Source organism: Bos indicus, chromosome 5, assembly GCF_029378745.1.
Source record: "Bos indicus isolate NIAB-ARS_2022 breed Sahiwal x Tharparkar chromosome 5, NIAB-ARS_B.indTharparkar_mat_pri_1.0, whole genome shotgun sequence".
NCBI classification, from domain to species: Eukaryota; Metazoa; Chordata; class Mammalia; order Artiodactyla; family Bovidae; genus Bos; species Bos indicus.
This window is the reverse complement of record NC_091764.1, coordinates 7,520,914-7,538,784: the sequence shown is the minus strand read 5'-3', so window position 1 is coordinate 7,538,784 and position 17,871 is coordinate 7,520,914. Positions and strand designations below refer to the sequence as shown.

Here is a 17,871-nt window from a genome sequence, read left to right as displayed (position 1 = left end):
AAGTGAAGACAGGCATTATATTTAGAATAAACATGATTCTTACCATCTGAGACTGACTCCTAGGACATCCATTGATATCTTCAACTTTTTCATTTGCTAAAGCCAAGAAATAAAATAAAAGAGAGAAAAAAAGAACGACATGCTTAAGCCATGAAGTGAAACACACACACAAGAGACTAAGAAAAAAAAAAGGGAAAAAAAAAAAAAAAACCACAAGCAAAACGCTGCTGCTACATTCACTTTGTCTCCTAAGCTGTGTACAGGACACACTTGTTAGCAGCCGCCAAGTCCATATGCAGGAATCAGGCAAAAAAAAAAAAAAAAAGTGACTGAGAAGGAAGTTGCCGCTAATTCCTCAGCTTGTGCCAAATGACTGCTGACATGAAACCTTTCACAATTGTCCCTGCTGGATCAGGATACAGTTTCAAGGAATCTCAGAGTGTATGAGTTGCTCCAGCTAACGAAAAGCACACATGGGAGACATATGGTTTAATGAAGCGTTCATTTCTGACAATCCAGTGTATGTAAAGATACAGCTCTAGCCATTTACAAGTATGGCCAAACTGCCTTTTTCAAACATCCTCACATAAACATTTTAATTAAATCACAGGGAGAGCTACATTAATCTCACAGACACATGGACCAAGTTTCTAAGCATTCGACTTAAATTGTATTTTACCCAAAGTAGGTGGGGGCAGAGACTTTCAAGTTTTGTTTTGTTTTTCCAGAGGGTAGGTCTTACCAATGATCTGGATGATTTCTGCGAGCAGTACTCCATCTGCAATGTCTTGCTGCAAATCCTTGATCAGCCGCTTGTGGCCCGATTTTGCTAGGTAGTGGTTGGCCCAGTCTGTGTAAATCTGTTGAACAGAGGGAGGGAAGAAGTGAGATGAGATGAGGGAAAAGAGAGGCAATAAAAATGCTCAAGACAAATGTTGGATACAGAGGGATGTTATTCTGGATCACATTCCAGCTTAAGAAGTCATAGCTCAAAAGGAAATAGTTGTAAAATAACTTTTAAGTTCACTCTGTTTCAAAACCAGGGACTAGTCACTTGTGACAGAGCAAAACTCCCTTCCTGGATGACTACTGAGGAAGCTCCTGTTCGCAAATCAGTTTCAGTTTGTACTCTCTTGCCTCTGGTTCCATCACACTGAAAATAATCCTGTCTGTCCTTATAAAAGGGAGCCACCTGGATTGACTTACACAGGAATCTCACTATAAAAACGTGTGTTTCTCTGAGCAGACTTTATTAAATCTGTCATGTGAGATACTACATGTGATAATATTTTGGCATCATTTTATGAAATAATTACAGATGCCTAAGCTGTTTTATTTGAATTGTCAAATCCCATTTCAGCTTCTCGTAATGTGTTTTTATAAGAGAATAGAGGAAGTTTAAAAAGCAGCTATTATATAGAAATTGTAATTAATATAGAATTGAGGTACAGATTATGAACTCTAAGCTTGGTTATCTATATAAAGAAGAAGTGTCTCTCCAATAACAGATTATGATAGAGGAAAAAATTGAAACTGTTCAAAAACTTAACAAAAATAATAAAATGTTACTAATCTTTCAAATGTTATAGGCACTTACTGATGTAATATAATCTAATTATAGGGATAAAACTTCAGTTTCATGAGAGACTCACATGGACATATTAGTACACTTACAAGGCAGACCATAACATGATGTGATAGAAGAATGAAAACTTGAAGTAAGAATACAAAAGGACAAATAACCGAGAAATATAAAAATGTGTTATGGAAGAAGCACTGGAAGTAGAACTGGAAACATAAAAGAACCTGAAGAGGGGAAGTGAAGGGAAGGGCTTTCCCCCAGAGGGTACAAGACACAGAGAGGCACAGGAGCCAAGGAATCAAGCGCACAGCTGAAAATCACGTAATTAAGGCAGGATGCCTGAAATTAGGACAAATCAGACTGGAAAGGTAAGCTGTGCCTTGTGGTCACGAGCACTGAGACCCAGGCAAACTGCAAAAAAAGAAAAAAAAATTTCTCACAAAATTAATACACGTTTTTATAAAAATAAAATAAAACAGAAGTGTAAAAACTGGACCAAAAAAAGTTTCCCACAACTTGCAACCCCACCCACTTTTGAATAACTTGATATGAATAGTTCTAGAATTTTTTCTACACCCACACACTTCACCACATGACTTCATATTACACATCATATACACACACTCATGACAGAATGCGTAACCAAATGTAGCTCAGTTTTACCTACCACTCTGCATTTTCAGGTTTTCATGAAACAATATTTTAATAATACTTCTAAAACCTTTTTACAAAAATTTATCACTATTTTTGATGTTATGTTATACATAGTATCAATCCCCCCTAACAAAAGATACTTACTGTGTTTAAAAATATTTCTATTGCTTCTAAATTTGTAAGAGACATCTTATAAATGTGTCTTGGCATATACCTATACTGGTATTTTTTACAGGACCAAAATCTAAAAATGGGGCTGCCAAGTGCTTTATAATGGATCCTAGGTATAAACATTTCAAAATATAACACAAAAGAAAATGTGTGTTTATTTTAGAAAATATAAGGTGGCATCTTAATGCATATGTACTGGTAGAATGTGTTCTGAAAGATATCAGTAATTTGAGGTATATCCTACTGTGTAAGAAAAACATATATAATGGCAACACTACATCTTCTTTCTTCACATTCATTATCTTCTTTATACTGAAGATCATTAGAGTGTAAGAAAAATCACTTGCACAACTGTCTCCTTAATTAGAAAACAAGCACAATTTCTAGATTGACATTTTTATTTGTTGATCATCTTCCCCAATTAAGATTTTATTCTACTTGTGTTATGGCAAAATTTTAATTTTATAAGATTACACTGTTCATAATCTTAAAAAATTGAGCGCTTTCCCTTCACCTACACATCAATCAAACAATAGCATTAATCACTTGGTGTCTAGTAGAAACTTCAGTGTGAGCCAGACTTTATTTGTGCCTATGCCCGAGGCAGCGAGTTATTTATAAGGACCAGTTAACTGACTCTAAAGGATCCACAATGATGAAGAATATGAGTTCTGGACTCAAGCAGATATAGCTTGGAGGCCCAGCACACTATTTGCTTCCCCCTGGGACCTTGAACAAATTACTTATATTTTCTAAACCTGATTCCTTATCTGCAAACTAAGGATGATATAATACTTACAGTATTATGTCAGGACTAATAAGATTGAACTTGTAAAGGACCTGTCACAGAGTTGATCCTGAAAAAAAGGCCTACTATTATTATTTTATGGCATCTAAATGTTATTTGCTATGGTGGCTTTCCAACAAATATTTGTTGACGTTATCATTGCTCAAAGGTTAAAAAATGTGGAAGTACTGGCAGTCGAAGACTGGAGGAACCGTATTCCTTGCTTTCTTACACTCGTCACATCTATGACTCCTGCTGTCTAATTCACTGAGGCCACAGATCTGTCCCCCATCCAAACCCTGAGGAATGTGTCCAATTTTGAGGCTGCAGTGTTCTCATCCAGACCTGCAGTGAATGCCTCCATCATTACACCACCTCCAACAAAGCTCATACTGCATGGATTTTTTTTTTTATGAAGGCATTAAATTACAGAAATTATGCTTATTTAATATTTATTCAAATATATATAAAATGGAATGCATTAAAAGTAAAAACAATAATACTTTTATGCTCCGAATGCATGCTAACAGTGCCTTATCCTCTATCCAAAGCCCTCTAGGACGTAGGTGAGAAAACAGATGGGAAGTCAGCTGGTTGGCTTCAAGACCTTGTTGAGAAAGCCTCTGACTGAGCTCAAGAAACATTTTTTCACTTGGTCCAGGATTTCTTCTAGAGGAATCCCAAGCCCAAGTGCTTTGACTTGTCCAGCATCTCCAACATGTGAAACTTTGCTCAGACAATAACTCTGACTTAGCGGCAATCAGAAAAATATATTCAGACTAAATAAATGAACTTGAAAATTAGTTCCTGTGTATTTTACTTAGTCCTTCTAATAGACATGTGTAGAGGATACTTGATTCAAATAAATCAGTGTTTTCCAAAGGGTTATAATATAGATGATGAAATATAAAACAATTACCTAGAAACTTCTATACATTTTAAATATTAAATATAAGCTTATAGTTTCTTATCTTTAATAAATAAAAACTTAAATTTAAAAAAGTTGAAATAGGAAGTGTGTCTTTAAGAAGACAATCTTCAAGCAAAGGACACGTGATATATAAATGTGTTTGCTGCTGCTGCTGCTGCTAAGTCGCGTCAGTCGTGTCCGACTCTGTGCAACCCCATAGACGGCAACCCACCAGACTCCCCCGTCCCTGGGATTCTCCAGGCAAGAACAATGGAGTGGGTTGCCATTTCCTTCTCCAATACATGAAAGTGAAAAGGGAAAGTGAAGTCGCTCAGTCGTGTCTGACTCTTCTCGACCCCATGGACTGTAGCCCACCAGGCTCCTCCGTCCATGGGATTTTCCAGGCAAGAGTACTGGAGTGGGGTGCCATTGACTTCTCCAATAAATGTGTTTAAAAATCATCAATAAACTTACTGTAATAATCTGATGAGAGAAGATACTAACAACCTTGTCAACCATCATTAAAATCTGTTGTTCAAATAAATACAGAATTTATTTGAACAGAATGGTGAAATCATGACCAGATTTTGGATCTGAGCTCCAAAGTTGCCCTTGGTTAATTTCCACTAAAATAATCACATTATTTAACCTTTTAACCTCAGTTGAATGAGTAAAATGTGTGGTAACATATTTTGTAGGATTATACTACAAATTAGAGGGTTAGTTTGTGTGTGTGTGAAGAAACCAATATAATTGAAAATAACATCAAATCACTCATAAATCAATATTTTGTATTTTCTATAGCAGGATCACTGAGTATTTAAGTCATCAAGGTTCTGACCAAAACTTTAAATAGCATTTACCTTTAAGCATCTTAAGCCAACTTTGCTCAACCATTTTAACTGCAATGTTATGAATATAAATGTCATCTCATGTAGTAATTATATTTCAGTTAATTCAGAAGAATTAATGAGATTACACTTACCAAAGTGCTACTTAGAAACTCTAGCACATTTGTATGTCTAATTATTCATTCACAGTAAGTTAAAATAATAGAATTAAATGCACCATGGCATATTTTATGCTTTGTATTTATCAGCATGTGTTTTAGGGCCTGTATGCAACAGCAGGTATTCTTTAAGGAACAATCTACAGGGCTGAAATTTCTGCTCTGCCATTTAATATCCATGTGGATACTGACTGAACATTTACTTTCTCTCAGTATCAGATTTTTCTCACCTATAAAATGGTAATAATAGTATTATCTACTAATGGAATTATTGTGAGGATTGAATAAATTTATACTCTTGGAACATGGCCTTTCACTTACTGAATATGTATTAAATATCAAATAGTGTTAGTAGTTCATATTTCAATATAAAATACATTTATGTTAATTGTGATTAGTTTATTAACATAAATCATCAGTATCACTGTCAAATCCTTAAATATTAGCTGTCTACCCAAATGTAGATAACCTAACTAATGAAGGAAAATTGCTGCAAGTTATAATAATCTCTTAAGTATTGATCCTATAATTTTTCTTTTACAGTGTTCTCTTCAGCAGCACATTCACTAAAATATTTCTTTTACAATGCTTGTTTTTAAATTATAAAACAATAGGGTCAGAGAGAAGGCAATATTTCTGATTTCAAGCCATACCATAAAGCTATGGTCATCAAAAGAATATGATAGGGGCACAAAAACCAATAAATAGACCAATGGAACAAAACTGAAAACCCAAAAATAACCCAAGCATATACAGTCGAGTAACATTTGACAAAAGGGCTAAGAACACTCAATGGAGAAAAGGCAGTTAGTTCAGTAAATGGTGCTGAGATAATTAGATACTCACACGTGAAAGAATGAAACCACACCCATGTCTTACGCCACTTTACAAAAATTAACTCAAAATGGACTAAGCCTTGAAACCATGAAACTCCTAGAAATAAACACAGGAATCAATTCTTTGACATGGGTCTTGGGAATGAATTTTTGAATATGACATGTAAGGCTCAAAAAATAAAATTAAAAAAAGAACAAATGGGACTGTACCAAACTAAAAAGCTTTGACACAGCAAAAGAAACTATCAATAAAGCGAAAAGACTACCCATAAAATGGGAAAAATATTTGCAAACTACTCATGCGATGATGGAATTAATATCTAAAATACGTTTTTAAGAATCATAAAACACAAAAGGAAAAAATACAAATAATCCAATTAAAAATAGGCAAAAGATCTGAATAGACATTTCTCTAAAGAAAATATACAGAAGGCCAACAGGTATGAGGAAAGATGTTCAGTATCACCAATCATTAGGGAAATGCAAATTAAAACCAAAATGTGATACTACCTCATGCCTGTTAGAATGGCTGTTATCAAAAAGATGAGATAAGAAATGCCGGTGTGAATATGGAGAAAAGGCTTCCTCCTCCCTGCTTTTTTCTTTTTACTCTATGTGAGCAGATGGATGTTACTGAACCTACTGTAATAATAATTTCACAGTGTATGTAAACCAAAGGCTTCCCAGGCAGTGCTAGTGGTAAAGAACTCGCTTGCCAGTGCAGGAGACGTGGGTTCCATCCTTGGGTTGGGACGATACCGTGGAGGAGCAGGAGATGGCAACCCACCCAGTATTCTTGTGTGGAGAATCCCATGGACAGAGGAGCCTGGAAGGCTAGTCCACAGAGTCACACAGAGTCGGACATGACTGTAGCTACTTAGCACACACACTAGCATATATAACCGAACTGTCAGGCTGTATGCCTTAGACTTACAGAGTGATATATATCAATTATTTCTCAACAAAACTGCAAATGGATAAATAAATATGGCAAAACACACAAAACAAACAAAAATAGAAGACAATACACAGATATCACATTGCTTTGGTTCTGTTCCAGTAAAACAACATCACAGGTTCTACTTTGATTCTCCATGGAGTCTTAAACTTTTGCTCATGATGACTTCTTTTTAACTACTGACAACATAATGTACTGCTGTTGTGTATCAGCAATCTATTCCTGAATTTTTTAACCATAATTTCAGAATTTGATGAGTGTATTTTAAGTAACCTGACAGTTAAATAAAATTATTATGACTTTTTATTATTGCATATACTGCACATGTGTCCGTGAGAGACAATAATTTATTTATAATGAGTGCTAAATGATCAAAAGAATGTAGACAAGTAGGTTGGGAAACACAGACTCTTTAGTCAAGAATCTATTTTAATAGAAATACACTAACCTATAACCTAAAGTTCTGAATATTCATTGGAAGGACTGATGCTGAAGCTGAAACTCCAATACTTTGGTCACCTGATGTGAAGAACTGACTCCCTGGAAAAGACCCTGATGCTGGGAAAGATCAAAGGCAGGAGGAGAAGGGGACAACTGAGAGTGAGATGGTTTGATGGCATCACCGACTAAATGGATGTGAGTTTGAGTAAACTCCAGGAATTGGTGATGGGCAGGGAAGCCTGGCACGCTGCAGTCCATGGGGTCACAAAGAGTCAGTCACAACTGAGTGACTGAACTGATAACTTAATTAGAAAATATTATAAGTGAAGTCTGATAATTTTTAAATATTAGTTGAGCCAGTTTTAACCCTGCATTTACTTATACCATTAGTGTCACCCAACATTCAAGGAGTCGTGACATTCTCATAAGCACTACTCTCCAGTGTCTTCAAATCACTGCCTTTCAGAAGGCAAATAGGCTCCTCTAAATCCACAGCAGATAGAAATCATTTTGAAACCCAAGAATTTCCATGGCAATAAGAGGCTTCTGCATTATGTAAATCAGCAAAGTACCCAGCACATAAAAGATAAGCCATAAACGGTGGACTAGGGAAGTATTTTTCCCAGAAAGAGAACTGGTGCTGGCAAGACAAGTGGAAGAAAGGAAAGGTGCTAAGATGTGGCCTAATAGGCCGCTTGTCTGGGTAGAATTTCACAGTCACATGTGGACCCAAGAAGGACTCACAAAGCATAACATGTACCACAAGTCTGTGGGACAGCATCTGCTTTTTTATTTTTGCTTTTTGCCAATTCCTGAAAACAACATGGAATTGTCTAAGGGAAAGCCACTTATCCTAGAGAGTATTTGAAATCAGGACAGGAAGAATGCTGAGAACTGCCACGTGAAAGGACAAAAAGTAAGAAAGATCTGATCACAGGTTATGATCAGTCCAGTCTGACAGGCGTCATAAGTTCCACCATCACCAGGCAGCAGCACGGAGGGGCACTGGTGGCCCAGAAGATGTGGCATCACAGAGCCATGGGGACAAGTAACACTGGGCACCAGCCCTCCCCAGACCACCCTTCAGAAAGAAATGTGCACAGGGAAGGAGAAGACTCGGGAAATGACTGGGCCTTTTCTGGTAATACTGGGCTTTAAACTGGAAGTAACTTTGATTCGGGAAAAATCAATTTTCTCCTGCTGAATAGGAATAGAGACTTAAAAGCTATAATTTTATACACCTCAATATATGACTCAAAAATCTCTGAACAATAGGCAAACTTGGACAAAAGGATTAGAAAAATTACTAAGGATTTAAGATATAAAACATGCTATTTTTAGTCCACTTGGAATTTTATCCCAGTCTGGATCTTCAGTTGTTATCACAGAACTCATAAGACCAATGATCCATGGAGGTCAATGTCATGGCTCTTGCAGACCTTCTAGAAATCTCAATGCTGAGGGTTATGAGTGAGTGTGCCTGCTCAGTCATGTCCGGCTCTTTGTGACCCCAAGGACTCTAGCCCACCATGCTTCTCTGTCAATGGGATTTTCCAGCCAAGAATATTGGAGTGGGTTGCCATTTCCCTCTCCAAAAGATCTTCCTGACCCAGGGACTGAACCCACATTTCTTGCGTCTCTACATTGGAAGGCAGATTCTTTACCACTGCACCATCTTGGAAGTCCCAAAGAGATACTATTATAAAATGAACACATGCCTCTTGATGAGAGTGAAAGTGGAAAGTGAAAAAGTTGGCGTAAAGCTCAACATTCAGAAAACGAAGATCATGGCATCCAGTCCCATCACTTCATGGGAAATAGATGGGGAAACAGTGCAAACAGTGTCAGACTTTATTTTTGGGGGCTCCAAAATCACTGCAGATGGTGACTGCAGCCATGAAATTAAAAGACGCTTACTCCTTGGAAGGAAAGTTATGACCAACCTAGATAGCATATCGAAAAGCAGAGACATTACTTTGCCAACAAAGGTCCGGCTAGTCAAGGCTATGGTTTTCCCAGTGGTCATGTATGGATGTGAGAGTTGGACTGTGAAGAAGGCTGAGCGCAGAAGAATTGATGCTTTTGAACTATGGTGTTGGAGAAGACTCTTGAGAGTCCCTTGGACTGCAAGGAGATCCAACCAGTCCATTCTAAAGGAGATCAGCCCTGGGATTTCTTTGGAAGGAATGATGCTAAAGCTGAAACTCCAGCACTTTGGCCACCTCATGTGAAGAGTTGACTCATTGGAAAAGACTCTGATGCTGGGAGGGATTTGGGGGCAGGAGGAAGAGGGGACAACAGAGGATGAGATGGCTGGATGGCATCACCGACTCGATGGATGTGAGTTTGAGTGAACTCCAGGAGATGGTGATGGACAGGGAGGCTTGGCGTGCTGGGATTCATAGGGTTGCAAAGAGTCGGACACAACTGAGCGACTGAACTGAACTGAACTGAACTGAAGTGAATTTTGCTTATAGAATTAGCAAAGACTTAAACATGATAATATTTAGTGCTGGCAAGAGTGTGACAGGGCATTCTTATAAAGTTCCAGATGAATGTAAGTTGACCAACTTTTCTGAAAAGCTACCTCCCAGATTCAGAAGTAGTGCCTCTCAGCATTTTTGAGGGGGAACTTCATTGCCACTGTATTTCTTTGATGAGTTAACTGTGTATTTGCCCATTTTTTCTTTGGAGAAAGCAATGGCAACCCACTCCAGTACTCTTGCCTGGAAAATTCCATGGATGGAGGAGCCTGGTGGGCTATAGTCCATGGGGTCGCTAAGAGTCAGATACGACTGAGCGACTTCACTTTCCCTTTTCACTTTCATGCATTGGAGAAGGAAATGGCAACCCACTCCAGTGTTCTTGCCTGGAGAATCCCAGGGATAGAGGAGCCTGTTGGGCTGCCGTCTATGGGGTCGCACAGAGTCGGACACGACTGACACGACAGCAGCAGCAGCAGCAGCCATTTTTTCTTAGGGTGGTCACTTTTTTAATCACTGATATGTAAGCCCTTGTATGACTGATTATTTAATTAGTTTTCCCTACTAGAGTGACTTATTTAGTTTTGTTGACCTTATGTCCAAAGTGCCTACTGTATGTCTATTCCCTGGCATACAGTAGTCACTCAGTAAAAACTTGTTGAATAAATTAGTGAGTTGAATAGCATTACTTAATAAAAAATTGTTGAAGCACTTAAAAAATGAATATTAATGAATAAACAACCCAGCAAATCAGAAGAAGGTCTTTGAAAGCAGGTGAATTCTAAAGTAAGCATAAAATAAATTCCAATAATTTCCTTTTACTGTTTTTTCTTTCTCACATCCAGTCTCTAATCCAGTTCTGTTAACTCGATCTTCTTCGTGCCTCTGAGCCTTCAGCTCCATTGTTGATGTAATTGTTCTGGTTTAACTTCTCATCATCTCTCACACGAATTACTTTAAAAGTCCTAGGAATTGTTTCTAAGTTAGGCAGGCTAAGTACTAAACTATTCTAAATACTATAGACAGGAACCGCTTTAAAGTGCAAAATTATTAAATTATTAGGTAATTTACCTTCCTACCTAAAAATTACAGGATAGCTCCCACTTGATTTGAGAAGAAAAGTTTCCTTCTAAAGCCAATTTACTCCAGTTTTTAAAAGCAACTTTGGTCAAAGAAAAATGGCAAAAAAGAAAAGATAAAAAAGAAGGCCAAAACTATGAAGGTTCTAGAAGAATGATGGAAGATTGAGGAATGCCATTCAAAAGGATGAGCTTTGACAAGCATAGAGAAGGGAAAAGCACATGCCATATATATGATGAAAGATAGTGAAACATAGTAAGAGGCAGGGGTGTATTTCATATTCTGAATTCTGAATCCATTTGTTCAGAATAATTCCATTTGTTCAGAGCATGGGGAAGAGGCATATTGAAAAGCTAGAGAAAAGATAACAGGAATCAGATAAGGGTCCTGTGCAAAGAAGGCTATGTCAATACATTAGGTGAAAGCTTATTCTTACGTAGGACACATAAAACTGACAGACATGACTGTATTTCTAAACTCTAGCTCTGGTACAGCTATGGAGGATCATTCGGAACAGAGAAAAACAATAAAGGGAGATTACTTAAGAGGATTTCACATGCTATCAAGGTAATACTCAAAATCCTTCAAGCCAGGTTTCAACAGTATGTGAACTGAGAGCTTCCAGATGTACAAACTGTATTTAGAAAAGGCAGAGGAACCAGAGATCAAATTGCCAACATCCCTCTGATCACAGAAAAAGCAAGGGAATTCCAGAAAAAAAAAAAAAAAATCTGCTTCATTGACTATGCTAAATCCTTTCACTGTGGGGATCACAACAAACTGTGTAAATTACACAGAGATGGGAATACCAGACCACCTTACCTACCTCCTGAGAAACATATGCAGGTCAAGAAGCAACAGAACTGAACATGGAACAATGGACTGGTTCCAAATTGGGAAAGGAGTATGTCAAGGCTGTATATTGTTACCACGCCTATTTAACTTATATGCAGAGCATGTTATGAGAAATGCCAGGCTGGATGAAGCACAAGCTGGAATCAAGATTGCTGGGAGAAATATCAACAACCTCAGATAGGCAGATGATACCACTCTAATGGCACAAAAGGAAGAGAAACTAAAGAGCCTCTCATTGAGGGTGCAAGAGAAGAGTGAAAAAGCTGGCTTAAAACTCAACATTCATAAAACTAAAACCATAGCTTCCATTCCCATCACTACATTGCAAATAGATGGGGAGACAGTGAGAGACTTTATTTTCTTGGGCTCTAAAAGCACTGCGGACAGTGAGTGCAGGCATGAAATTCAAAGACATTTGCTCCTTGGAAGAAAAGCTATGACAAACCTAGATAGCATATTAAAAAGCAGAGACATCACTTTGCTGACAAAAGTCCATACAGTCAAAGCTATGCTTTTTCCAGTAGTCATGTACAGATGTAGAGTTGGACCATAAAGAAGGCTGAGCACCGAAGAACTGATGCTTTCAAACTGTAGGGCTGGAGAAGACTCTTGAGTGTCCCTTGGACAGCAAAGAGATCAGACCAGTCAATCGTAAAAGAAGTCAACCTTGAATATTCATTGGAAGGACTGATGCTGAAGCTGAAACTCCATTACTCTGGGCACCTGATGTGAAGAACTGACTCCTTGGAAAAGACCCTAATGCTGGAAAGATTGAGTGCGAGACAAGAAGGCGGTGACAGAGGATGAGATGGTTGGATGGCATCACCGACTCAACACACATGAGTTTGTGCAAACTCAGAGAGACAGTGAAGGACAAGGGAAGTCTGGAGTGTGTGTACAGTCTAATGGGTCACAAAGAGCTGGACACAACTTAGCAACTGAACAGTAAGTTAAGATGTAAGACTCTTCTTTCTCAAAGTGAAATAAATACTTCACCACCCTGGTATTTTCTAGAAACTCTACCTTAAAAGAGCAAGAGCAGAAACCAAAAACTCTAACTCCATGACTATATAATACATGAACATGGAAAGCAGATGAAAGAGTGATACATGACTTAGCAAAGAGAAGTAAAGAAACATCAAACCCACAGGATCTGCAGAGGGAGATACCAAAGCAATACAAGGAAGTTTTCCCATAGAACCCCAGAACAGCTCAGAAAGTGTGGGCAACAGACCAAATGGAAGCTGGGAGGAACCAGAGACAAGACCATACCATCCAAAGCCTGGAAATACAGACCAGAGAAATTCCAGACTGAGAGTTATGAGTCAGGCAGGAGGGTGGAAGCATAAGAATGAAAATGAGAGATAAATATTATGCATCATGAAGTTGAGACTCCAGCAACTGTCTTCCTCTATTGGCGTTCTTTCTCCTTCAGAAATGCAGGAGTATATTTTCCCCATCCTCATTCCAGCCTCATTCCAGAACTGTAATGTCTTTCTCTGACAACAGTAGTTATCTCTAAGACCAAAGACAGCAAAATTTAAGATACCCAGTGAATCAACCAGCTGGCCAGTGGGGGACCTATAATTAATCCCAGAAGACATTAAGAAATGTGTGGATGTGTGAATTCAGCTTTATAGTATCTCACACTTGGTGCACACAGAGTTGAAGCTTACAATACATTTGATAAAACTCTCTAAAACAAAATACAGACATCAGATGGGCAGATAAAAGAGTCAGAATAAAATACTGTAAAAGACAGGAGTAGACTAAAGCTTCAAGGAAGTTATAATACTGGTGTCTACCACTTAGTAGACACCCAAAAGAGTCTGGGTTTCAGTCTTTTGAGCCATCTGTATGCAATCCATATAGATGATATATACATGATGTTTTCATTTTTATATCTTAAGAAAACATAAATATTTCTTAATTGTTTAAAATATCTGATTTTTTGGCTGCAAAGAGGAAAATGCTTTAATGATGATTAGTACACTTCTGGTACATGTCACATATATTACTAATAATATATTCCATGTGAAGGGATTACCAGTCTTAAATAAACATGATTAAAATTCATACACATGCTAAAATATCACTTTCCATTATTACTGCACTTAGTGTTTCAAGTTCTTGGAGAGTTATTTCCTATATGAGACTACAGTACACCAAGACCACCTACTGTCTTTTATTTTGAGCATAAGCCGGATGAACCAAATCATCATCAATATTCTCAAATCTCACGCTTGCAACCCTATGGATCCCAGTGACATGTTTTTGGTATGAAGCTGTCAAATGCACCCCTTGACTAAGAAAAGTCTTAGTCTTGACTAAGACTTAGTCAAGGGGTGCATTTTACTGAATTTACTGAAACAAATTATATTGATATTTTCATTTACAACTGGGTTCATCTGCTTAACTTTATACCACAAATTATTAGCTTGGAATCGAATTACCTCTCCCTATAGGCATACCTCCAAGATATTGTGGGTTCCATTCTAGATTACATCAGTAAAGCAAGTGTCTCAACAAAGCAGGTCAGAGGAATTTTGTTATCCAGTGCATATAAAAGCTACGTTTACACTATGCTGTAGTTTATTAAGTGCAATAGCCATTAAGTGGAAAAAATTTACATACCTTAAACTTTATTGCTAAAAATTCTATCTGAGCCTTCAGTGAGTCACAATCTTTTTCAACAATAACATTGAAAAAAAATCACTGATCACAGATTATCATAACAAATGTAGTAATAATGAAAGAGGCTAAAAGATTGCAAGAAATAACAAAATGTGACACAGAGACATGAAGTGAAAAAATACTACTGGGAAAGCTTGATGCAGGGTTGTTACACACCTACAATTTATTAAAAAAACGATTATTGGTGAAGTGCAATAAAGTGAAACAACAAAACAAGACCTGCCTCATTGATACTGGGAAAAAGAGAATCTCAGATGGGCAGGAACAGACAGGATGTAATGCAAAAGGAAAACCTGGTGACATTGTAGCCACCCGGCTCCTTTGTCCAAATCATCATTTCCCACAATCTTGTGAAGGCTCCCTGGCATCCGTTTGAAGTCACGTGTCACTGATCCATTTCAGCACTGCAAATGCACTGATTGCTTTGGCTTTTGAGTCATACTTTCTCCTTCACTTAAGGTTTTAAGTGTGACCATCATCCTGGGCAATTTCCTCATGAGTGAGTAATCATTAAACACTGCCAGAAATTAAATATATAAATAAGAAGCATCTACCGGGTACAGAAGAACTATATAAAAAAGATCTTCATGACCCAGATAACCATGATGGTGAGATCACTCACCTAGAGCCAGACATCCTGGAATGAGAAGCCAAGTAGGCCTTAGGAAGCATCACTATGAATAAAGCTAGTGGAGGTGATGGAATTCCAGTTGAGCTATCCTAAAAGATGATGCTGTGAAAGTGCTGCACTCAATATGCCAGCTAATTTGGAAAACTCAGCAGTGGCCACAAGATGGGAAAATGTCACTTTTGATTCCAATCCCAAAGAAAGGCAATGACAAAGAATGCTCAAACTACCACACAGTTGCACGTATCTCACACAGTAGCAAAGTAATGCTCAAAATTCTCCAAGCCAGGCTTCAACAGTACATTAACTGTGAACTTCCAGATGTTCAAGCTGGATTTAGAAAAGGCAGAGGAACCAGAGGTCAAATTGCCAACATCCACTGGATCATCGAAAATGCAATGGAGTTCCAGAAAAAAATCTACTTCTGCTTTATTGACTACGCCAAACCCTTTGACCATGTGGATCACAAAAAAATCTGTGGAAAATTCTTCACGAGATGGGAATACCAGACCACCTGATGCCTCCTGTGAAATCTGTATGCAGGTCAAAAAGCAACAGCTAGAACTGGACATGGAACAAAAGACTGGTTGGAAATTGGGAAAGGAGTATTCCAAGGCTGTATACTGTCATCCTGTTTATTTAACTTACATGCAGAGTATATCATGAGAAACGCTGGGCTGGAAGAGGCACAAACTGGAATCAAGATTGCTGGGAGAAATATCAATAACCTCAGATATGCAGGTGACACCGTCCTCATGGCAGAAAGTGAAGAAGAACTAAAGAGTCTCTTGATGAAAGTGAAAGAGAAGAGTGAAAAAGTTGGCTTAAAACTCAACATTCAGAAAACTAAGATCATGGCATCTGGTCACATCACTTCATGGCAAATAGATGGGGAAACAGTGGAAACAGTGACAGACTTTATTTTGGGGGGCTCCAAAATCACTGCAGATGGTGACTACAGCCATGAAATTAAAAGACACTTGCTCCTTGGAAGAAAACCTATGTCCAACCTAGATAGCATATTGAAAAGCAGAGACATTACTTTCCTGACAAAGGTCTGTCTAGTCAAAGCTATGGTTTTTTCCAGTAGTCATGTATGGATGTGAGAGTTGGACTATAAAGAAGCCGAGAACTGAGGAATTGATGCTTTTGAATTGTGGTGTTGGAGAAGACTTTTGAGAGTCCCTTGGACTGCAAGGAGATCCAACCAATCCATCCTAAAGGAAATCAGTCCTGCATATACAATGGAAGGGCTGTTGCTGAAGCTGAAACTTCAATACTTTGGCCACTTGATGTGAAGAATTGACTCACTGGAAAAGTTCTTGATGCTGAGAAAGATTCAAGGTGGGAGGAGAAGGGAATGACAGAGGATGAGATGGTTGGTTGGCATCACTGACTCAATGGACATGAGTTTAAGTTAGCTCTGGGAGTTGGTGATGGACAGGGAGGCCTGGCGTGCTGCAGTCCATGGGGTTGCAGAGTCCGATTCGACTGAGTGACTGAACTGAACTGAACTGACTCTGTTTTAAATTCACAGTGTTTTTTTATTTAATGATCTTTTCTTCCATAGAAAATATGACATCTTGTAAGTTTTTTTTTTTAAAAAAGGAGTTGGATAGTATAATCATACAGTGTAATTCTGGTACTATTTTTTTTTTTTTCACTTAATTTCAATTGTATTTCCAGAGTTACCAGCAGCATGACTAAAAAAAAGGGCTTTACAGTATTCTTTCTCCAAGATGTAGTATCTACTAATACTGTTGTTGAGAGTAAGGCACTGTTTGTACATGTTAAATGGTTTCACTAGAGTTACCAGCAGCATGACTAAAAAAAAGGGCTTTACAGTATTCTTTCTCCAAGATGTAGTATCTACTAATACTATTGTTGAGAGTAAGGCACTGTTTGTACATGTTAAATGGTTTCACTAATCAATCCTCAAAGCTCCCTAACAGGAAGATAATATTATCCCATTGCAGACATGAGGATCTTGAAACAGCTAGGTAAAGTATTTTCCCCAGGTCTCAAGAGTAAGGGTGCCAAATAATGCAGATATTCTGTCTCATAATCTGTACTCTTAGCCCACACAAAAGGAAATATCTCAGTTACGAGCTTTCCTAATTCCGGCCTCCTACAGTTATTTCCATTGCATGTGACATGCATCTCAAAATATGAGGAAAAATCTCCTTTATTTGACTGCTACAACATCTGGCATTTATAGAATGCTCTATGGGGAATCCTAACAGCTTGCAAAATTCTAATAACCCAGGTGGCAACATGAGCTAAAATCTGCATATTAGAACCAGTTAAGGGAACTTTTAGTTCCCATAGTTTTCTAGGGGAAAAAAAGCATTATACTTGAAATTCTCTTACCTTCTTTTTATCTCAGTCTAATAATTGATGCGATTTAAATTCAAGGTAAATATTAGCAACCAGCCTTCAAAGACCAAATAAAATGGCAGAAAAATATGTGTAAGAAAATCATATTAATGAAATACAAAATTAAAAGAGCATAAATCTCTATTAGTCTTAGCAAGTCACAGTTTCTAGGCTTCTGACCTGGATATTTCTCTTCATGTACCTATAATTATCAGTGAAGAATTGACGGATAGAAATATTAAACATAGCCCAGTAATTCTCGAAGTGCTATGATCCCTATGCCAACATTCTCAGGGTCATCTAGGAATTTGCTAGAAGTGAAAATTATCAGTTGTCACTGGAGAGCCACTAACTCACAACTCTGAAGGTAAAGCCTGTAATCTGTGTTTTAACAAACCCCTCAGGTG

At 37.8% G+C, this 17,871-nt stretch overlaps 1 protein-coding gene across 13 annotated transcripts in view; it reads right to left on the bottom strand.

The window, feature by feature from the left end:
• Nucleotides 1-17,871, bottom strand: part of NAV3 (neuron navigator 3) — an 893,860-nt gene that overhangs the window by 273,600 nt on the left and 602,389 nt on the right. For 11 of the 13 annotated variants that reach the window (XM_070788552.1, XM_070788553.1, XM_070788554.1 and 8 more), the window contains 2 exons: nucleotides 743-860; nucleotides 44-96 (listed from right to left, as the gene is read on the bottom strand). In XM_070788552.1, coding sequence (XP_070644653.1) covers nucleotides 44-96; nucleotides 743-860 — 171 coding nt within the window. The remainder of the gene's footprint in view (nucleotides 1-43; nucleotides 97-742; nucleotides 861-17,871) is intronic. The other 2 variants (XM_070788555.1, XM_070788557.1) reach the window with 1 other exon arrangement.